The following is a 24155-nucleotide window of genomic DNA, read 5'->3' as shown; positions in this document are numbered from 1 at the left end:
CTGGGCCTGCATCGAGCAGCTGTATGCATAGGATAATACCAAGGTAAGCTCTAATTTGAGTAAAAAACGTAGACTGAAACTGAATTAAAATATTAAGATAAAAAGAGCTAGTCTCATTTAGTGCACTAGGTGGCAAAAAAGAGCATATATAAAGATCAATAAACATACTCCTATACTGTATGTCTCTTTCCAAAAGAGCTTATTTCAGTATTTCACAGCAACATGGGTGAATACTAATGTAATAATAAATGATCATTTGCAAATTATATAGATCCCCTCATGCTATCCTAGAGGCATTTTCTGATAATGAATTTTGAGACTGTGAATTATGCTAGTTTTAGTTTTACACTGGATGAATTTTCGGTCAAGACAGTTTACGCTATCCAAACAAACGTAAAGATATTAGAAACGAAGGAAGTTTCTTTTCCAGATGCTATCAAGCCCAAGGACTTAAACTAAGTCATATACAGCTACAGCATCACTGTGATTAGTGACAACTCATGCATGACATCTCACCTGTTTTTCCTCGACTGTGCAAGAGTGAGCATGGGCAGTTGGTTTACTTTCCTGGTTTTATGAAGAAACCTGTTATAATTATAAATCTCACAAAATACATCACTAGTTGTCTATAAAGTGTCTGTTCTTTCTCAGCTCTAGCATGGCACACTTTCAGGCTTTTTCGATATTTATTCTAAAAATAAACGCGTTCAGGTTTTATTGAATGCGGTCACAGGAAGGTCGTTCCTTCAGCTTCACCCACTTGAGTGCAATAAGACAGATGTTTGTTGAACAGCTGTTTAGCTCCATCTTGTGTCCCATTGTCAGAGTTATAGGCAAGTATAATACATGTGCAGTTATTTCTAAGCATGCACTACTAGATTATTCAGATTAATATTCAGCAATGTTGTTCAATGTTTCAACCTTTAGTCCTTTATTGTACTTTATAGTGTCATGGTGTAATCCAGGCTATTACTAAACCGAAAACTGTTTACTCTCACAGGAAAAAAAAGCACGTTACATGTGGAAAGCTTCAACTCTTCTGGGAAGGCTTTCCACAAGGTTTAGGAGTGTGTTCATGGGAATTTTTTTTAACCATTCCTCTAGAAGCGCATTTGTGAGGTCAGGCACTGATGTTGGACGAGAAGGTCTCTGCTCTAATTAATCCCAAAGATCAGGTTGAGGTCAGGACTCCTCCACAAGTTCCTCCACATCAAACTCGCTCATCCATGTCTTTATGGACCTTGCTTTGTGCACTGGTGTGCAGCCATGTTGGAACAGGAAGCGGTCGTCACCAAACTGTTCCCACAAAGTTGGGAGTATGAAATTGTCCAAAATGTCTTGGTATGCTGAAGCATTGATTTCCTTTCACTGGAACTAAGGGACCAAGCCCAACCCCTGAAAAACAACACCTGAATTCAATGATTTGGAGGGGTGTCCCAAAACTTTTGGCAATATAGTGTAAACTTCACATGATTTTATACTTTTAATCATTTACAAATATGACATTCATAATAGGATTTGCATATTATATTTGCTAAACCATGCAATCAAGCACAGAAATAATTGTTCATAGCTGTGCCGTTAATATGGCACACTAATGGAGTCTGGGTTAAACTGTGTGTGAATTTAAATGGGTTTTATCTTTTTAAATAGCAGAAAAACAAAGAAAATACCATTACTGTTAACTGGCCAGAGACTGATAGATACAAGGTTTAAACTACTGCAACATTCATTTGTAATTTAAAGAGAGCATATCAATTTAATTTTTTACCAAATACTAATTTGATTTGCAGAATGGAGTTGCAGGGAGAGTGAATTTTAAAGACTCATGGCAAGACAACTCAGCTACAGTTTGGAACAGGCAAATAATATGAGAAATAATTTCCCATAGTTCTGTATTAATATATACACTGACCAAGCATAACATTATGACCACCTGCCTAATATTGTCTTCGTCCCCCTTTTGCTGCCAAAACAGCCCTGACTTATCATACACTGTGTATTCTGACACCTTTCTATCAGAACCGGCATTAACTTCTTCAGCAATTTGAGCAACAGTAGCTCGTCTGTTGGATCGGCCAGCCTTCACTCCCCACGTGCATCAATGAGCCTTGGCCGCCCAAGACCCTGTCGCCGGTTCACCACTGTTCCTTCCACTTTTGATAGACACTGACCACTGCAGACCGGGAACACCCCACAAGAGCTGCAGTTTTGGAGATGCTCTGATCCAGTCGTCTAGCCATCACAATCTGGCCCTCATCAAACTCGCTCAAATCCTTACACTTGCCCATTTTTCCTGCTTCTAATACATCAACTTTGAGGACAAAATGTTCACTTGCTGAGAAAATCAGTGTTATTCACTTCACCTGGCAGTGCTCAGAATGTTATGGTTGATCAGTGTATTAACTCTTAAAACACTCCAGATAAAAGAATGTTATGATTATATGTTGTTATGATTTTGACTGCTAATTGTGTGTGCTTCATATGCTATATAGTATAGTATCCTACATATCTTGATCTTTATACATCCCAAAAACTGTTTGTCTCAGCGAGCTGGCCTGTGTTTATCCCAGGACTCTTACTCACAATTTGCTTATGTTGAGCAACAATTCAACACACTTGATTTGTATACCTAAATATACAATTGTGGAAGAGTAAATATTTATGATCACACTATCCACGGTCACCCATTAGTAAAAGGGTTTCCTTTGGAGTCTGCTTCTTTTCAAGGTTTCTTCTTCATTTAGTCTCAGTGGCGTGTTTTTCCTTGCCGCCACCGTTGCTTCTGGCTTAAATCTATAACAGGAATTCTTTAACACTGCACGTCTGGTGTTAATGTGCTATATGCAAATAAAATGGAATCGATTTTTGTTGGCCGTGATGCTTGGGGGAAATTCCAATACATGCAACCTCAGCTATCTCACTGTGCAGTTACTGTTTGACTGAGCCAACACTGCTGTCGTAAATCACGAGGTCCATAATGTAAACTAGATCCCAGCATGGAGGAAACCACTGTGTGACAGTCTAGATCTTGATTAGATTTTAAATTGAAAACCAGAAGGTCTGAACATCTGACAATATACAAAATAAATACATCAGGAGTCTGAGGTTCATGGAGTTCAGCTGCAGATGGTGCTCCGTGTTTGTGCCACAATAGTTTTATTTAGTGCTTATTGATTTGCAGTAAGTAGAAAAGTATGTTAGTATATATGGAGTAAGAATTTGTACAGTTTTTCATGTCACAAAACAGTTAGTTTGGCTACAGAGTTCCTTATTAGAGACGCGTTTCCAAAAGAGGTCTGTTTTAATGATGAGTATCTGGATCATCTTCAGCGGCTGACTTTCAAAGGATCTCCACATCCACATGAGCAAATATGGAAATACAACATTCCTAAGGTTTCGAAATATTGTATTTTAAGACCTTATGAGAGTACATAACCTACATAATGAGTGCAAGAAAGAAAGAAAGAAAGAAACAAAGAATAAGATTTGTCTTGACAAAAGTTAAGATTGTTCATCAGTTCAGGCCTTGTTGTTAAAAATTCCATTTGATTTACCAGTAAATGAATCACATTAATTTATTCAAATCTTTAGGCATTAAAATTCATGTACATGTACAACATACTGAATCACTAAACCAAGCACGGATAAATTTCCATCCTACTTCATTAATTCCATCATTAATTCCAAGTTGCGCTCTTTCGGGTCAAACTTGGAGATGAAACAACATATTGCATTTTGCTGCTCAAGGCATTCAGTGGTTAGTTCTGGTGTATAAAACAGCGACGCTAACATGGAGTCTGGCTGATGTAACATACAGTCTCTTCAGCACAGCAATCCAATCCTCAGCAAGCAAACATTAGCTACACAAACGTAAGTAATACTACATGTTGAACATGTTACCGATACACAGCTTTCATTTCAGAGCGTGTCAAGAGTTTTGTATCACCACATTTGTAAAAATGGCAGCAACAAGCTACAGGTGCACAGCAACACATCCTTATGTGACAAGAAAGGCTTTAAGTATTTTTCAGCTCAATTTATTTGCCATTTAACAAAGCTACAAAATGTATTTGGTGCTGTTGAATGCATGCCTTGTGTTCTAAGGCGTTACAAAGGTCACTTAGAAAAAAAATAAAAATAAAAAAACAATCAATTAAAACCATTAAAAACAACTTTTAACCAAGATCCACGTAAGACAGATGCACTAGGAAGATCATTTACTTGCGGTCTTAACAATGCTGTAGATGTTGTTTTTCTGTTTATGGAGAGAAGTTTACAGGACTCATTTACACAAAGCACTCTACAGGAGCAGAGAACTCGCTCAGAATAAATATCAATTACAGCAAACACCTTGAGCGAAACATAAAAACAAATACTTTATTCAGGCCTCAAACAAGCTAAAACATTAACATCTAGTTGCCTGCATGCCTCCAATCAAATAATTGGCAAAAAAATACTCAAAACTTTAAGAAAATAAAGGTTTCTTTGTAGTTTATAAATTTCCCATACATCTCTTTCTGAGAAGAGGAGGCATTAAGCCAGTCAAATACTTTTTTAATTCCTCCCTAGATCAACTTCCCCTTTTATCAGGAAGGTCCAAGTACAAAGCGCCAATCCATATTTCAAATCTAATTTATTCAATCTGCACACATTCCTAGATGAATAAAAAGAGTTCCTCGGCTTCACCCTCATCTGTTTAATAATAGCAGCAAAATGAAAACCTGACGGAATGTTCAGAATGCAGACGTTTTACAGCCTGTATCTTCACTTCACTTTACTTTAGGGCGTCATCGTTATGTACTGTTCGAAAAATCAAACACAACCATCAAATTCAACCAGCATTTACACAAAGGATTTCACAGTATCTGAACCGATTTGGTGCCAGTGCTCACAAAGGGTGTGCTGGCATGCAGGTCAAGACTGCTCAAATGGACAAAGAAAAATGAGCCAGGTGTGTGTGAGGTCATACAGCCGTGCAAACCACATTCAGGCAATACATGACATGTAAGTTATTGGGGGGGGGGGGGGGGGGGGGAGTCTGTGACGGGGAGGAGGGAGCTCACGCTTTCTTCTCCTGTAGAAGTTTGTGCAGTTCTTCAGCGTCCTCTGCCGTTTTAACACGGATCAGCATCGGTACAGGGGTGCTGGGGTTCTTGTCGTCCACTGGGGGATTTGGCACACACACTACCATGACGTTGTTTTTCCCTGTCCTTGTGCACGGCATGGAGGAGTGAACCATGATATTCAACAGGATGTTACCTAGAGAGAAATGTGTTTTGGTCAGTTAGACATGGGAAGGACAATGTTCATTAAAGAATCCCAGTTTTAGTTAATAAAATCACTGACGTCTGTGTGGCTGGCATACATGCAAGGCATATATATATATATATATATTTTTAGATTCTATTTATAGCAATTAATTAAAACTATTAAAAACTAATCTGAAACAATGTTTTGTATTTGTTATTCATCTTGGTTTGATTTTCCTTTAACTATGGAATTCTACCTACCTAATAAACTTCTTACACACAGGGAGGGCCTACATCAGGTATCATTTAGCCAACGATAATGTTTCAATAGACTGCAGTTGGGTAACTAAACACAGAGCCTTAAACATTCATTTCAAACTACAGAAACCTTCATAAAAGTAGTACTCATACATGCATTGTGTTGGTAAAATCGAGGGTTAAGTGTTGTCCAGAATTTTTTAACATGAAAGAAATATTTGTATAATAGGACTATGAGATTCTCTGCTAGAAGAGAAAAATGAAATATGCAATCCAAGAGACTGCATTTCTTTTCATGTCCACCAGGGGGTGAATGACTTAATATATCTGAATACTGGATAACTCCTGTTAACACCCTCAGACATGCTCAGTACACTGGGCCTTATTCTCTCAGATAGAATAAAAAAAATATCTTTTTAATTCTTTAGCCTTTCTGGATTCTTGGTCAAATCCTTTTTAGGAGTGGTCACATGCCTCACATTAAATAATCTGTGACATTCAGTCTGACCTACTCCAAAGACATGAGAGAAACAACTATAGAATTTACAAGCATTATCTCTTAACTTTGGCTTCATAAAGAAACAAAACTACTGAAGGCCATTTTAATCTCTGATGTGAGGAAACTGTTTTATAGCAAATGGCTAAATTAAAGACGAGAAGTTCGTGTTAATTTGACCAGTAGAGTGTTTTACCCAGGTTTGTGTCCGCGCGCACCAGGAGCTGCAGCTTGTCCTCTGAAACCAGCTTCAAATGCAGTGTACCAACTCCTTTCTCCTTGAACTCGTTGTCCTTTTTATAAAACAATTTGCACCTGTAACATATAGACAAAGCATAAATATCCCAGAAATATATTGTGTAAAAAAAAGAAGACCAAATTCATCCTGAAAAGAGAGAGAAGTGAATTTTGGGTTACTTTTTAGAGTAGAAGGCATCTTTCTCCTTGATTTCTCTGACTACAGGTACTGGAGGCTCATCTGATTCTTCTTCAGCTCCATTCTCATCTGCAAAGGAGAAGGAGAAACATATATAAACACTACATGAAGAGAAGAACTGGTATGCCTTCATTAATTTAGCAAAACTTGTTAGGAGATCATTATTACTTCCTTTCTTTTGATAAAATGTCTATCATTACTAAAGCTTCATTCACTGCCATGGGGCAATGACAGCCATCTCAACAGGAAGAATTAATGATTGATAAGAAACCCTTTATTTTTTTTTGTATGATAGACTGGCTGTTTAATAAAATCCGTCGGCTCTCTTTTCAGAAAAATACTGTAAAATAACTGATGATCAGTATCAGCATCTGCAGTTCAGGATGCATATAAATCACACACTGACTGCAAAATTGTATGCTTTAAAACTATCAGTCATTTACAGACAGGTGAAAAATTAAAGGGGAAAAAACATAAACGTAGTAAATTGTTGGACAACCACAACAGAATAACAATCTTGGCACAGATTCTGATATTCTCTGGTACTGCACTGAAGAGATGAACAGCATCCTTCCAAAAGATAGTATACTGAGTGCCCTGTCTACATCATCTCCTATAAGTTCGCCAATTAGGCTAAGAGCTTGTGACCTTAAAGGCGATAGGATCTACATTATTTTAATTCTCATTAAACCATTCAGTTAGCCTTTGGCAGGTTCTCCCTGGAAGAGACCACTCCTATCAGGACAAAAATATTTTATCACAGGATAAAGATCAGTCAGAACAACTTTGCCTTCATCTGTGGTCATAACCATACATGTAGTCACAACTATACCACAACCACCCTGCTGTGCACCTGCTCCTGTGCAAGATCTGTTACACTTGTCAATTTCATACATGTTCAAGACACAAACCTATATATAAAAATAGACATAAAAATACAGCAAATCCGACATCACGCCAGTATTACAGACACATTATCCTAATATCACTACCATTGCTCAGTATCAGATCCCCGTCTGCTGTGCAACACCTGACAATTTACAGTCACTTGACATTGGTGAAAGTTAGCCTCGTTTTAAAGTTATCATGCTAATTTGAAATACTGTGACATAAGTAGTAAAGACGTACATAAAAATATTTAAATAATCCAAGTTTTAGAAGCATTTAAAATATTAACTGTACTGTAACATCTGATTAAATAAAATTAGAAAGCGCTGATTGACTGATGCCATTTGTTAAAACACAAACAAAAAACCACACATCTGTCTGAAAAACAGAGATCTTTTCATGAACATCTATATAAAGATTCTATATAAATCTCTACTGTAAAATCAAGCGTCTGTCAGGGCTTTGTCCGACAAGCACAATATATTTCGGTTCACTGACAGCTGGCATTGTACAGTTTTGCCCAGCACCTGAAGGACCCTATTTGTCAAAGTGTGTACCTGCTGTCTGGCTGTTGCTGGCTGCCTCAGTCTTGGCTGCAGTGAAGGAGAAGGTGCCTGTAGATGTGCCGGTGCTTGCCGAATCGAACAGACCTCCACGCGTGGTGGAGGTGGATGAAAACGAAAACCCGGAAGCCCCTGCGGACTTGATAGAGCTTAGCACGGAGCTGTCCACCTTCTGGCCAAAGTTGAAAGTAACGCCTGCAGGAATGGAGGAGCTTTTCTCAGGTGTAGCACTGTCCTTGTTCTTGGTGAAGGAGAACAGAGCAGGAGCAGCCGGTGTAACATTACTGCTGGTGGAGGACGATAGCGTGTTGGTGGTGGTGTTTGCCTGTTTTCCTGGCTGCTGCTCCTCCCCTGCTGCTGCGCCACTGCCGTACTTGCTCTCGATGGTGGCAAGGTGCCGCTCATAGTCGCGGAAGATGGGGTTGAGATCGCACAGCGGGTTGTCATTCACATGCTTGGTGATCCAGTCACGCACAGAGCAGTTGAGAGCTGTGAGCTGCCGGTTGTACTCCTTACTGCTGCTGCCTCCTCCAGAGATCACAGGCAGGCTGGGGGCGGAGCCGTTGGCCATGATGTCACCACTGACTAAGGAGGAGGAGGAGGTTGGCCCATTGGATGATGAAGTGCCTGAGGGAAGAGGAGGGACACTGAGCATGAGTGCACTGAATAGTGGTGATGCATTTACACACAGCATGAGAACGAGGAGGGGGCAGAGGGAGTAGGAATAAATGCTGGTCCCATCTCGTCTCCCTCTCACTCTCTGATGGACATGTTAAGCTGCTTCCCCAACAAGAAAAAGGCATTTATTTTAAAACAAACAAAAATCAGCTCACTATGACCGACTCAGCTTGGCATAACAGCAGTCTAAGCACATATGTCCAACTGTTTATTCAGCTCCATTAGCCTTAAATGCTCTTCCCTGGACTATTTCCAGATTCAGAAATCACATTACAATAAAGATTCACTTCTCTAAACAACATTTTCAACAACACTTTCCGAATAACTCAGACAAAAAGTAATTAACAAACACTAAAAAACAGTAAACAACAAACAGTACAAGAAGTGAACCAATGGTATCTGAAGACACTCTCACAATGTCACAACATTCACAAAGTTTTGTTGAGGAAGTTTCAAAATGGACAAAGGCACCAAGAGTGCACATTAAAAAAAAAAAAAGCCTGTGAAGAAATATTTATTTAATGTTTACTAACAGAAGGAAATATATATCTGGTAAAACACCTGGTTACCAAAACAGACAGAAGCAGTATTTTAATTCTGAAACAAAATTAATATTCCCACTATCATAGTTCTTATATTATATTAATAATGCTAATTCACTACACATGCTTTTCCATCACACACACACAAATGTAGTCAAGACTCACGGTCAGATATGAAGCAGTTTTGCAACAAGTTATATAGATGTATTAATCACTTTCATATTTTGCTACCTCAGAAATAAAAGAAATGAAAGGTAATTTCATGTTCTTGTTTATTTGCTGACCCAAAACTCTTCAAGGATAACAGGTTAAATGTGTGGGTGACAGAATAATGTTTTTTGTTTGCACTCAGATATAGTGAAATAATTCAAGTACTTAATGAATTTCAACAGACGTGCTCTTTAACTTTGCCTCGCTGGTAAGAAATGTAATTAAACAGATTTGCAATCAAAGGAGCTTTGACCTTTCTGTTGTCAAATCACAAACGTTGTTGTCTACTAAAGTTGGAAAATGTACTATGATAAGTTTACTTTTCCTTAACTAATGTGCAAGTTTTTCCATCATTCAAACAAACAGAAACTCCTCACCGGTGTTTGCCTTCACAGTGGCAGGAGAGTTGAAACCTCCAAAAGGGGTAATAGCTGAAGCGCTGCCATTGGTCAAAGACATGGGTTTAAATCCAGCTCCATTCCCAAATGCAGAGAAATTTCCTCCAGCTGCTGGAGCTGATGGGGTCAGAGAGAAACCCTTAAAGCTTTTAAAAGCTCCTCCACTCTCTCCCTGCGGCAGAAGCACAAAATTCATTCATAATTAATATTCCAGGCCCATGTCCTGAATGAACTAATCACATACTTCAGCTTTAAACATATCACATATACCAACACATACGTCAGCACACTATCCCTATGGTACAAGATTATTTTTTTACCCATTTAAATAAAAAGCATGATTCAATATAGAAAGTAAATCAACATTAACTGAATACACACAAAAATGTCAACGCCTCCAGCCTTTGTCTTCTAGAATGCTGAAGGCATTGACATTTTTTTTGTGCTTGACCAGTGTACAGAATCACTACTGAGCATTATCTGTAGATAATGGTTGAATAATAAACCAGGAAATAAAGATATACAAAACCCACACAGACTCTGAAGCAGTCTCAGAAACACAGCATTTTGATTACCTCAGTGCCAAGATTTCGACGCTTGGCTTTCTTAATGGCGCGGTTTTTCATCACTTCCTCGCTTGCAATTGAAAATGTTCCTGCCTAATGGAGAGAATTGGAGAGAATTACAGTTAAATGTGGACACTGCAAATGTTTTTGTTATACAACAAAATAGTTTTCATTTCATAAAGCTGGGTAATATGGCCAAAAAAAAAAAAAGATAATTACATTAAAGATGTTTATAAACTGGCTGCAATACCCAAAACCGTCAGTGCTGACATGTTAAACACATGAAAATATGCAGAGGAATTAACCAGCAGCAGGCTCTTGAGTTCTGTTCTGTATTCAGCATTAGTCTAGACTTCCTCAAGGTGCAGTAATCTCCTCCTTTCTTTCACTGGCGGCTGATCTAAAGTAACAATGATTGTTTTTGCCTCGTGGTTTGCTCTGATCAGCAACGGGCAAGTGTGAAAGTGAGAGACAGTTGCTGCTGCAATGAAAATATAGAATTTCCAGAGATTATTTTCTATAACTGTCAGTGTTTATCTGCTAGCACTAACAGCACAGTTACAAATGTTTATTAGCGCAGTAACGTGACACCGAGTGCTTGTGACACACTTAAAGGTGAACATGAGACGGAGAATAATCCAGACTAGTGTTAAAAGCACAATGCTTTCACTGAGCTCCTGCTCTGGCATGCCATTTAACACTAGGTGTGCATGTTGAAGATTAAAAGCAAGACCTGTATTTTAACAAGTAATGCTTGTACTGGTATATGGCAAAGGGAGAATGAACGTTAGCATAAAAACGTTGTTTTTTTGCATCCGCAGTTAAAAATAAATACAGTAATGTTAACATCACATTCACAAGGCATAATAACACAACCGCAAGCTCCTTCCGTACTCCTCATTTTTGCTACTGTTGTAATTTTGCTCTGTGCTAAAATCATAATGGTCACAAAATTTGCATAACTGGTATTTACATAATGATCACGGTCTCTGCTGTGCAGTGGATATTCAAAAGAGAAACTAGCTCATGAACCGTGTGTTTCTCATTCAGAATGTTATTACACAAATAATTACCCACCAGCAACCATAGAGAGATGCTCGTGTTGTTTATTTGTTGCTATAAGCTATATAGAAAGAAATATTTTTTGGTTCTTTTCACAGCATCAATACACACAAGACAAGTTGTGCTGAACTTGAGAAAACAAGAGCTAAATGGATCAGCTTGTTCTGGTGTGCCACTTGCTTTGTCTCTGTTCCATCTTTGTTTTTGTCTCTGCATGTGTAAGCTTATTTCTTTAGACATTAATTAAATGTATATACTGGCACTACATGTTTATAACCACCTGGTCCAATACTAACAATTTCTGCATTGCATTTATTCACTTTTTGTAAGAAAACACTTAAATGACGCTCCACACTACAAATAAAATAAAAATAAATGAATGTATGACTGCGGTCTTGAACTGTAAAGCCTGATCTCTGCACAACAGAGCTGGAACAAATGATTCTAATAATAATGAAGATTTTGACTTTAACACAACTAATCTGAGGGGTTATTTCGTGTTCCCATACCAAAAAGCAGCTTTGATTGCAAACAAGGAAACAGACTATTTGAAAAAAGGACACAAGAACATTTACGACTCAGAAGGATCTTGTTTTTCCTCTCTCTCTCTCTCTCAATGTTATGAGATGATAATTAATGATTAATATGAATTAGACAATCAAATTAAACCATAAAGGTTCAATGTTAGTTTTTCATTTTAAATAATTCAAGATTGAGCAAAGAGGAAGAGCACAGAGCTGACGTGATCACTATTTAACAATAAAAATCCTTCATTTAAGTTTTATTACCCCAGAAGATGGCTCAATCATTTACAATTTATTTCTTTCATGCTTCGGATCAAAATTCAACTAGACGTTTATGATCTCTTATTCATGTTGGTTTCACTTTTAAGGATTTATTTAAGCTTAATTTTATCAGACAAGCACAAAGATGTGTTGACAACATGGGAATGAATTACACTATATTGCCAAAAGTTTTGGGACACCCCTCCAAATCACTGAATTCAGGTGTTGTTTTTCAGGAGTTGGGTTCAGCCCCTTAGTTCCAGTGAAAGGAACTCTTAATCCTTCAGCATACCAAGTCATTTTGGACAATTTCATGCTCCCAACTTTGAGGTTTAAACAGTTTGGTGATGACCCCTTCCTGTTCCAACATGACTGCACACCAGTGCACAAAGCAAGGTCCATAAAGACATGGATGAGTGAGTTTGATGTGGAGGAACTTCACAGAGTTCTGACCTCAACCTGATGGAACATCTTTAGGGTGAATTAGAGCAGAGACTGTGAGCCAGGCCTTCTCGTCCAGCATCAGTGCCTGACCTCACAAATGCGCTTCTAGTGGAATGGTAAAAATTTCCATAAACACACTCCTAAACCTTGTGGAAAGCCTTCCCAGAAGACTTGAAGCTGTTATAGCTGCAAAGGGCGGACCGACTCCATATTAAATTCACGTGCATGTAAAGGCAGATGTCCCAGTTTTGGAATGACTCAGAGTCTATGCTCTAATTCATGCCAAAGGTGTTCTTTCGGGTTGACGTGAGTCAAGTTCATCCACACCAAACTCTCTCATCCATGTGTTTATGGACCTTGCTTTGTGCACTGGTGTGCAGTCATGTTGGAACAGGAAGGGATCATCACCAAACTGTTCCCACAAAGTTGGGAGCATGAAATTGTCCAAAAAGTCTTGGTATGCTGAAGCATTAAGAGTTCCTTTCACTGGAACTAAGGGGCCAAGCCCAACCCCGAAAAACAACACCTGAATTCAATGATTTGGAGGGGTGTCCTAATATGTTTGGCAATAACGTGCAAGTCAAAGTCCATATCATTTTTCATGAAATTCCCAGGAGTACACAGGTCTCATTTTAAATATCCATCTTACCTCTTCTCCTTCATCTTCCTGATCCCAGTTCCTGTCTGTTAGCTCCTTCTCAGCAATCCGCTTCGCCATCACTGATCTTCTCAAATAAATACATAAAAACAGACAGAAGACAGATTTAAACAACCATAAATAAATAAATAAAAACGTTGTATTCAAACATTATTCTGAATTGTAAAGATGATGGCGTTAAATGGAGTGATTTTATGGTAAAGGGTTCACACAGAGATCAGAACCAAACTGTAATTCACAGAATTATAAACCTCCATAGCTTTGAGAATGAAATAAAGCCTTAAAATGAAACTAAAATTTAAGTCAGGTTAAACAGTGGAGCAACTTAAACCCTGTTTTATTGAATTCAGCACACCAAGCCTCAGGCTGGGGGAAAAGAACAGTCGGTTTGGGTATAAAAACTACTCTGTGATCACATATTCATGTTAATTAGATAGTAGTTAGTTGTGTTTATTAACTACAGCACACAGACTCTGGGGTGTTACGTCATTTACTTCCTCGAGCACACTTTACAGCTATCTCACCGACACTTTAGCATCCCGGCTAACTAAGCTAACCTGTCCGACTTACCACACCGGTAGGTTGTGAGTCTTTGTCTCTATTTATGAGGGAAAAATGTCTAGTTCTCGAGTGCTGTGTTTTCATCTGTAATTTTAAGGAAAATGTCTAATTAATTGCAGCCGGTCATCCCGTCCCATTTCTCTGACTAGCGTGTTAGCTGTTAGCTGGCGACATGCTCCATAATCATTAACCTCACTAACAAGTTACAAATATTTTTAACGTAAACACTAAACGTACAGTCAAATACACACCTTTTGTTTGACAAGTCACGAAAATGTTAACAAATATTCCTGCAGTTTAGAACCCGGCGACTAAGTTGTGGTATTATTACAGGTCTTAGAACAACAACCGGCAGTTTCCACGACCACACGCCACCATTTTAGAAAAACGAGATATTCGCGCGTCGTGAAGATGAAGTACGCATGCGCAAAGAAGAGGCACTGACGCTGGGAAATGAAGTTCCAGACACTTCAGAGACGGATGTGCTACATTTAATATGGCGGCAATGTTTGTTTATTTATCTGTTTATTTATTTATTTATTTACAAATGAAACTGATTTCAAGCTCCTCTCACCGAGAATATTAAATAACTCAAAAGAAAACGACTTTTGTTTCCAATTATGTTTTTTACTGGATACATCAACTACACTATATTGCCAAAAGTGTTGGGACACTCCTCCAAACCATTGAATTCAGGGTTTTTTTGTTTTGTTTTGTTTTTGCAGGGATTGGGCTTGTCCCGTTCCAGTGAAGGGAACCCTTAATGCTTCAACTTTGTGGGAACAGTTTGAGGATGACCCCTTCCTGTTCCAACATGACTGTACACCAGTGCACAAAGCAAGGTCCATAAAGACATGGATGAGAGAGTTTGGCCCATATGGCTGATATATATCTAGATAGATAGATAGATAGATATGTTGCATCTGTAAGTTAGCTTTTACAATAGTGGTTCTCAAGATCTAACTTCGTGATGTCAATTTTTTTCAAAAGTAATATAGAAGTAAAATACAAAAGAAGGAACATTGCAGTGTCTCCTTGAGATGCACAGGCTGTACAAACTATCATTTTACAAACTAGGATGGTGTAAAAACCATTCCATCCTACTGTACTGCACACTGTACAGTATACACACTGTATACTGTACAGAGCAATCTGCAGAGGTAGATTTTTTCCAGCCTGTTTGTGGGGCTTTACTTCACCTCAGATCTGCACTGGTTCAGAAACACATTTGGGGATCTCTCTGAAAATGCCAAAGTGTTGAATTACAGATGGCTGCGTTCCAAATGTTCAGGATCCCTTGGTGCTGAGCCGACTCTGGAACAGGTGCTGTAGAAAGTAAGAAGTGAGCTCCGAGCCGTAGATGACCACAGGAGAGGTCTGACCAGCTGGCCAGGAATGTGCAGGACAGGAGATTGGGATTAAGTCTTCCATAAGGGTCACAAAAAAGAGAAAGTAATGAGAAGATAATGTGAACACACAGGAGTATGAGTGTATTATTTTCCATCACACACTGAGGTAACAATATTAGCAGATGTTACAATGTTAGATTGTGTGTGAAATGTATAGGTTTCTCCATTCCATAAATGATTTTAAATATACACTATATTGCCAAAAGTATTCGCTCACCTGCCTTGACTCACATATGAACTTAAGTGACATCCCATTCCTAATCCATAGGGTTCAATATGACGTCAGTCCACCCTTTGCAGCTATAACAGCTTCAACTCTTCTGGGAAGGCTGTCCACAAGGTTTAGGAGTGTGTTTGTGGGAATTTTTGACCATTCTTCCAGAAGCGCATTTGTGAGGTCACACACTGATGTTGGACGAGAAGGCCTGGCTCTCAGTCTCCGCTCTAATTCATCCCAAAGGTGTTCTATCGGGTTGAGGTCAGGACTCTGTGCAGGCCAGTCAAGTTCATCCACACCAGACTCTGTCATCCATGTCTTTATGGACCTTGCTTTGTGCACTGGTGTACAGTCATGTTGGAAGAGGAAGGGGCCAGCTCCAAACTGTTCCCACAAAGTTGGGAGCATGGAATTGTCCAAAATGTCTTGGTATGCTGAAGCATTCAGAGTTCCTTTCACTGGAACTAAGGGGCCAAGCCCAGCTCCTGAAAAACAACCCCACACCATAATCCCCCCTCCACCAAACTTTACACTTGGCACAATGCAGTCAGACAAGTACCGTTCTCCTGGCAACCGCCAAACCCAGACTCGTCCATCAGATTGCCAGATGGAGAAGCGCGATTCGTCACTCCAGAGAACGCGTCTCCACTGCTCTAGAGTCCAGTGGCGGCGTGCTTTACACCACTGCATCCGACGCTTTGCATTGCACTTGGTGATGTATGGCTTGGATGCAGCTGCTCGGCCATGGAAACCCATTCCATGAAGCTCTCTGCGCACTGTTCTTGAGCTAATCTGAAGGCCACATGAAGTTTGGAGGTCTGTAGCGATTGACTCTGCAGAAAGTTGGCGACCTCTTTGCACTATGCACCTCAGCATCCGCTGACCCCGCTCCGTCAGTTTACGTGGCCTACCACTTCGTGGCTGAGTTGCTGTCGTTCCCAAACACTTCCAAGTTCTTATAATACAGCTGACAGTTGACTGTGGAATATTTAGGAGCGAGGAAATTTCACGACTGGATTTGTTGCACAGGTGGCATCCTATCACAGTTCCACGCTGGAATTCACTGAGCTCCTGAGAGCGACCCATTCTTTCACAAATGTTTGTAAAAACAGTCTGCATGCCTAGGTGCTTGATTTTATACACCTGTGGCCATGGAAGTGATTGGAACACCTGATTCTGATTATTTGGATGGGTGAGCGAATACTTTTGGCAATATAGTGTATTTCCTTGCTTACTATTAAGATTAACACTCAATTAATGTGACTAAGTACCAGAGTTCTTTTGATTAAAATATTTTCACAGAAAAAAAAGCTCTGTGCTCTGTCTGTTTAAAAATGACTTAGTGACAAAGTACAGTAAAAAAAAAGTATTGTAATCCTAAATTACTGAATAATTGTGAACAATAGTCATTTTAAATAGTGAGCAAAATAATAGTATCACTCTACCCTAATCTTGTTGAATAAATTATAGATTCATATATACACCGATCAGGCATAACATTATGAGCACTGCCAGGTGAAGTGAATAAGACTGGTTATCTCCTCATCATGGCACCTGTTAGTGGGTGGGATATATTAGACAGCAAGTGAATATTTTGTCCTCAAAGTTGATGTGTTAGAAGCAGGAAAAATGGGCAAGCATAAGGATTTGAGCGACTTTGACAAGGGCCAGATTGTGATGGCTAGACAACTGGATCAGAGCATTTCCAAAACTGCAGCTCTTGTCAGGTGTCCAAGGAAGGAACAGTGGTGAACCAGTGACAGGGTCATGGGTGGCCAAGGCTCAATGATGCACGTGGGGAGCAAATGGAAGGCTGAATGCTGGCCCACCGACTCCCCCAACCTTGCAGTTTACAGAACTTAAAGGACCTGCTGCTAACATCCTGGTGGCAGATACCACAGCACATCTTCAGGGATCTAGCGAGTCCATGCCTTGACGGGTCAGGGCTGTTTTGGCAGCAAAAAGGGGACCTGTGTGTTTGTGTGTATAGATAGATAGCTAGATAGCTAGCTAGCTAGCTAGCTAGCTAGCTAGATAGATAGATAGATAGATAGATAGATAGATAGATAGATAGATAGATAGATAGATAGATAGGTGTGTCTGTATATAAAAAATAGAAAATATATGTAATATAAACACTGCTATTAGTTATAAATGTCACTTTTTGCTGATGTAGGTAAAATTCACCCCAGTAAGTTTCCCATTGTGTTTCCCTGAAGAAAGCAGATGAGCAAAATGGAGACTGTTTCAACAAAGTGCCAAAATGGAGGCGTGACTCCCTTCACAGAGTGGATGACACAGCTGAACTCCTGCATCATTATTAAGAATAGGAGGATGACAAAAAAAAAAAGTGGGGGTCTGGCCAGGTTCTAATGGTCTTTTTCACCCTACACACAATTAGCCACAGGCCACAGTGGTAATGTTCTATAAATGTAAGGAGATTGATTTCAGATTTTTCACCCAAAACTCCACTATAGATGTTCTATACAGACTCCTTCTGTCTCACTGGTGTTATTGATCACTATTTTTCCAGCGGTGATTACACCCCTATTTGAACCGGCTCACATTTCTTTGGATGTTACAGTTTAAACCAGTCATCTACGTCTGTGACTGACAATGAAATCAGCTTTTCATCCCTCCTCTCCTCCACTTCAAACTGGAGCAACATCTTCATCCTTGTTAGTTTTTTTTTTTTTATTATTATTAATTAAATCACGGAGCCATGATTATAATTTTTCTGCCTGCATTTCTAATTGCGGATCTGCTCACAAGACATGCTTAAATGTCAATCAGGCACCACAGATAAGTGAAACCCTAATTATGCACAATTAGTTAACTGTCATATGGAGTAATTACAGGAGTGAATGGACAAATTAAGAGGAAATTTAATTGGCCGTTCTTAATGGGGCAGAATGTACGTTATCTCTGTGTGCACTGTGGCACGATAACGAAAATGTTTCAGTTTGTTTGTCATATTAAATACCAATAGGAATATTAAAAACATTATAGAAATATGATCATTGCTTTCTTTTAATATTCAAAGGGGGAAATGTGTAGATCAGCCTCTATGATCATTTTCACACTCCTTGAAGCTCTTTCATAAGGCAGCTAATGAGAAGTACAATCGTTTCACTGAAAATGAAACAATCTATTATAAAGCATTGTACAGGATACAGAATAGGAGCCAGACGTTTGCGCAGTAATCCAGGCTAGCTCCTGCATGCTAATCGAACATTCGTATTATGGTTAAAATGCAATAAAGTCCAAGTTTAGTGGTTACACATATACACGTTTACAGTTGAAAACAACAAAAAGAAAAGTTTACTGCAATAAGACATTTAATGTGTTAGGTTTTGCAGCTGTTCGTGAGTAACGTAAATGGGCAAATGTCAATGCTACGGTTTTAAGAGGGAAAACAGTGACATGATATCAATTTAGATGTTCACATCTGCCTTTCTTCACATCTTCTGCAATATTCTGGACTTTTGAATCGTTTAAGTTATGAGCTTTTCTTTCTCACTGATGATATCAACTGTACCAGATAATCACACACTGCTGAATCATATGTGAGACAGAAAGGGTTATTATTCATTCATTCATTCATTCATTCATTCATTCATTCATTCATTCATTTATTTATTTATTTATTTATTTATTTATTTATTTATATTTTCCCAAAATAATTTTTGCGTTTGCTATTTTTGTTTCGTGGGTTAATATCCCCTATCTGTTAGTGTGCTTATGGAGAGACTCCTCTATTTAGTCAAGTATGGGATAAATCTGGAGACAGCATGTTCTCTTAAATGCTCTGATGCAGTCAGTCAAAAAAAATCAGTCAAATGCCTTCTAGTGGCTGCTTTTGGTACTAAAATGGCTAAAATAAAGTCTGGTGACAAAACATTGTGTTAAAACTATTACACAGGCTGCTACAAGTGTATGAGTTTAAACTCATTAAAAGGCGTTAAAGCCTGTTTCTGTCTCTAGAATAGATTAAAACTTGAATTCAGCAGTGTAAATATGGGCATGGTGACTATCCCGCACCTAACAAGCAGGATGTTAATATTATTGATATAACAAGTGGTGTTTTTAGGCTTAAAGGAACTGTTTGTCATTCCCAGAGCCATCTGCTGTCTGCAAAGTGAATTGCAGTTGCAATGAAAAATATTGACAAGATTTCCCAATCAACCCCATCACATCTGCTCATTCTGAGGGAAATTACATGTTGTATTTATTAAAGAAATATCACGTCATACTTTTCTTCCATTTATAGTAACATTTAATGTTGTGGAACATCTGTGAAAGAAAGCAGTTCGCTTGCTTTACAACACACATAAACATCATAACTTATAATTCCTTCAACATATTTTCCCTTTTCACTCTCTTGAAGTTAATAAGACAACCATACGAGTCCCTGTATAAGCTGTTACTATAGAAACAATAATTTATTAGAGCAAGTGCATTAATATAACCCTTGCAGTGGGAAGAGCTGCTGTTATAAAGAATGAATCAACACACATTCAGCAGTGCTGTGCTGTGGTGAAATAGTAATTATTTAATGGTAGCTGGTGGTATTAGGCTTTTTGGGAGAGCAGAAAGGCAGGGCGTGATTCAGAATTATATATTCATGTATGTTAATGTGTATTCCTGCATATCCTGGCACTACTAATGTGGAATTTGTAATAAAGTGTTCTGAAATGAAAACCCTGGCATGAGAGCTCTGAGAAATTCGCTGTTCACTAGTTACATGTCGGCATCTGCAACTATAATCGTTGCAAAATGCGCAACCTACTTACTAGAGCTGTTTTTACTATAGATGTAAATCCACTATTCTGCAAAATGTACAGTTCTAGGGTCAGTTTTTTGTTTGTTTTTTTTTGTTATTCCAGAAATATTTCATCCTCTGGAATCCACTAAACCTGATCTCAGATCTTGATTTGACAGCAGTCCCTGGAGTGTTGCTTGTTCTCTGAACATCCTCCTCATCTACTGATGACTAATGCCTCACGAGCCTGATGGCCTATAAACGAGTGTTTGTTTGTTCTTCCACTTGAGTAGGCAAAATGGTAATCGTGCAACTGTGCAGAGCAGAGAGTTCATCTTCATGATAAGGAATTAATTCACTCCTTTGTGTGTGTGTGTGTGTGTATGTGGGATAAAGCAGTGGCACCATTTCCAGCTAAGTAAAAGCTGAAATGAACAGAATTGTGAGCAGCATCAGCATTCAGCTTCGAATTCACTTTTTTTTTTTAGTCAGTGAATTATTCTAATGATTGATCTGAAAGAAGATAAATATGCAGGGCTCCTGAACAGCAAAAGTTTTCACTCTATCTTAACCTCCTAAGACCTGAGCTTGCATTTTAGATTTCTTCTACCTATTTAGGGTTAGGAGGAACCAATAAATATAATAACCAGATAGTATCTTTGAACATGAAGCCACTTCTTTTGTGTACAACATGTTCCAGTTACAAAGAATTAAGTATCATGGTGCACACAACCAAAAATGTGATGTCCATGTATGTGGACGCCAGGTTGTAGGAGGATAAGGTACTATGTCAGAATAAAATAATGACGGTGCTACAGCCAGCATGGTAAGGAATCCATCCATCCATTGTCTATACCCGCTTTATTCCTAATTAGGGTCACAGGAATCTGCTGGAGTCTATCCCAGCAAACATTGGGTGAAAGGCAGGGGTACACCTTGGACAGGTCGCCAGTCCGTCACAGGGCCACATATAGACAAACACACACACTCACAGGCAATTCAGAATTACCAATCAACCATTAGCTTGATGTTTTTGAACTGTGGGAGGAATCCGGAGTAAACCCACGCAAACTCACACAGAAAGGTCCCTGCCTCCTCAAACCCGGGATTTGAACCCTTCTTGCTAACCACTAAGCCACCGTGCTGCCCCAGCAATGAATCCAATCAAAACTGGTCTCTGATAAGAAAGATGGTGTTACTCCCTCTTTGTCACTCACAGTGACACTGGCCAATCACAGGTGTCTGAGCTCATGTATGGGGAAGAAGGCAGATAGCATTTTTGTCACTATGATGCTTTAGCCTGAAAGCTGCATGAGTCTGTGAGGATCCACATGTTAGATTTCCCCTCTCTCAAGTTGGGTTATAAAAAATAAAGGTAACAAACTGTACCATTCTCACTGGCTTGATATCACCAAGGTGGCATTTGAATATAGAGAACCTTTAAAGTACTTTACTGGACTTATTGCCTATTGATATACCTACACTGCATGTATCTTATAAGGTAAAAGATGCACAATACAGGTCCAAAACATGTATCTATGAAGGTACTAAGGTATTATTATTATTGTTGTTGTTGTTGTTGTTAATAATAATAATAATAATAATAATAATAATAATAATAATAATAATAATAACAACAACAACAACAACAACAACAACAATAATAATAACAGATAAATATGCTAGTGTTATAATGCTATACAACTGACTTGTTTTTTGTTTGTTTCTCGATTCAATATCACCTCAGTCTGGGTACCAAGGTGACCTGAAATAAAACCATCTATTCCTTCTTCAAAACTAAATAAACAGAGTCTGAGTGGAATGTAATAGAATTCTGAATTAGATATAATAGCAGAAATATCTTTCTGACTTCTAAGAAGAGCAACAAAAAGACAGAAAGAGCGTCACTCTGATTGCCTTGTAATAAAAGTAAAGTAACTTCCAGCTCACACGGCACATGACCTTTCATTATGACACACAGTGATGCTTCACATGTTCATGTGAGTAATGTTTACAGTCAGCTCTGAGCACCTATTGATATTGAAAGCAGCGTAATGTATTTTCATTAACGCAGAGTGAGGCTTGCTTGGCTCATGTATACCTCAGGCTTTGTGCAATATTCCATGCCAATGCTTTTATTCACTGAGGCAGCTAAAAACGACAGAGCACCACTTTAGTGATTGAGTACCTCTAGTTATAGGATACAAGAAACTGCATTACTATCTGAAGTGATCTTACTTCTGAAATGCACACAGAATTAATCCACAGTGTGTATTTACTGCATCTTGTGCTCAAAATGACCACAAAACAAAGAGGCATTTTTTTTTTCCGGCATGCATACATTTATCAGATGGCTCGGTCAGTGAAATGTCCTGCTGCAAATTAAAGCCACTCTTTTTTGCTTGGGTTGAGATTACTACTGAGGCTACATTTCATAATCATTTGGCTCTGAGGCTTAGTACTCCACTTATCTCCATTTATTACAGTAAGTGCATGACCGTAAACACTCAGACACGCTGCATGCCAGAAGCTTGCTTTAGGTTTATAGACAGTGAAGAATTGTTACTTTTGATTCTGTAACTGAACCAGGCATTTCTGATATTTAACATTTATTCCCAGTTTGTCATATGAACTGGATTTGATGTTTATTAATCCGAGGAACTGACTAAAAAGTGAATTTCACTTTTTTCCACTTACCAAAAAAGAAATCTTTTCACAATCCAAATGTGTATCATAGTTGGAGAGAAAAAATAGAGAAGCAACAGTTTTGCTGAAAGTTACCTTAATGAATATGTTTCATTCCATTTCGGGGTCAGCGATTTTAAAGAGACAACATCTTTTGATATACTTAGTGACATTTTCCTCTTCTGAAAAAAATGATGAACAAATCATAAATTCATTAGCTATCTCACTGGGCAAGTTAAACCCCCAGTGGACTTGCCAAGTCTTGTTTTGCAAGCCCAAACATCTAATCCTATAAAAAAATAGCTAATGTGATTTAACCGCCAAGGTCTACTTATTTGTTCAAATGTATTAATACAAATTATGTGAATAGTCAGATTCCTGTGGTGGGTATGATTCTGTGTAGGTGTAGTACTCCTCTATTTTTCTCATCTGTCTCATTTTGGTTTTTTTTCCTCACCATTCCAAAAGTTTGCCACTTTATATATATATATATATATATATATATATATATATATATATATATATATATATACATATAAAGTAGCAAACTTTTGGAATGGACTGGAGAACTGTACTGGTTTCAAAATAGCTAGCACCAAACTCACTGACTATCTCTATGTGTGGTCCTTATACAATCTTTGGCTTGGGCAAACTCTTGTGGACTGTGAGAATTGCTGTGTTCTCTTTTCAGTGATCCAGAATGATGAAGGACTTATAATAGGCTGGTGCAAATGGTGTCCTGCTAAGAAGGACGCCTGCTGTTAACACTTCACCAAAGCACGCTGGTTTGTCTATCTATTTATAAAAGCAGGTTTCATGCCAAAATTTTGTGAAGTTAACGAATAGCAGGGTTTATAGTGGGTCCCAAAACCTCTCTTCCTCAGACCTCCCCTCCTGTCTCTTTCTTTTTTTGTCTCTGCTGTTTTCCACTTGGCTAGCTGACATGCTTACTCATCCAGCAGCCTGGAGGAAGCAGAAAGCTTGGCAGATTATAATGTACGCTAAGCACAGCCCAGGGCGCTTCAGCCACGCTCGCCATGGATGATGCGTACAGTAACAGCAGAGCACAAGTGACAGAGACTGCTCTATTCCAGGAAACAGTGTTATTCGCTCAATCAGCCATTAGACTCTGAGGAAAGGCCTCTGAAAAGAATCAGTGGCGACTCTACATCCTATAAAACTTATGTTATACTGAAGTCTACTATAAAAAATGTATGTACTAATGCTTATGTAATATGGAAATGGATGCAGCAGTCATTTTAACAATGATGAGATTGTTGACTTT

At 38.7% G+C, this 24155-nt stretch overlaps 1 protein-coding gene across 1 annotated transcript; it reads right to left on the bottom strand.

Annotated features, from left to right (window-relative positions):
* Positions 1-3392: 3392 nt before the first annotated feature.
* nup50 (nucleoporin 50) lies at positions 3393-14202 on the bottom strand. The gene is made up of 8 exons (XM_058417580.1): positions 14049-14202; positions 13228-13303; positions 10297-10380; positions 9701-9893; positions 7888-8520; positions 6424-6511; positions 6203-6321; positions 3393-5262 (listed from the first exon to the last, which is right to left on the bottom strand). The coding sequence occupies exons 2-8, from the start codon at positions 13294-13296 to the stop codon at positions 5063-5065; spliced, it is 1386 nt and encodes a 461-aa protein (XP_058273563.1). The 5' UTR covers positions 13297-13303; positions 14049-14202; the 3' UTR covers positions 3393-5062.
* Positions 14203-24155: the final 9953 nt, after the last annotated feature.

This window comes from Hemibagrus wyckioides, linkage group LG19 (assembly GCF_019097595.1).
Source record: "Hemibagrus wyckioides isolate EC202008001 linkage group LG19, SWU_Hwy_1.0, whole genome shotgun sequence".
Taxonomy (NCBI): domain Eukaryota; kingdom Metazoa; phylum Chordata; class Actinopteri; order Siluriformes; family Bagridae; genus Hemibagrus; species Hemibagrus wyckioides.
The sequence above is the reverse complement of the archived record's forward strand: the minus strand, read 5'-3'. Positions and strand labels throughout refer to the sequence as shown.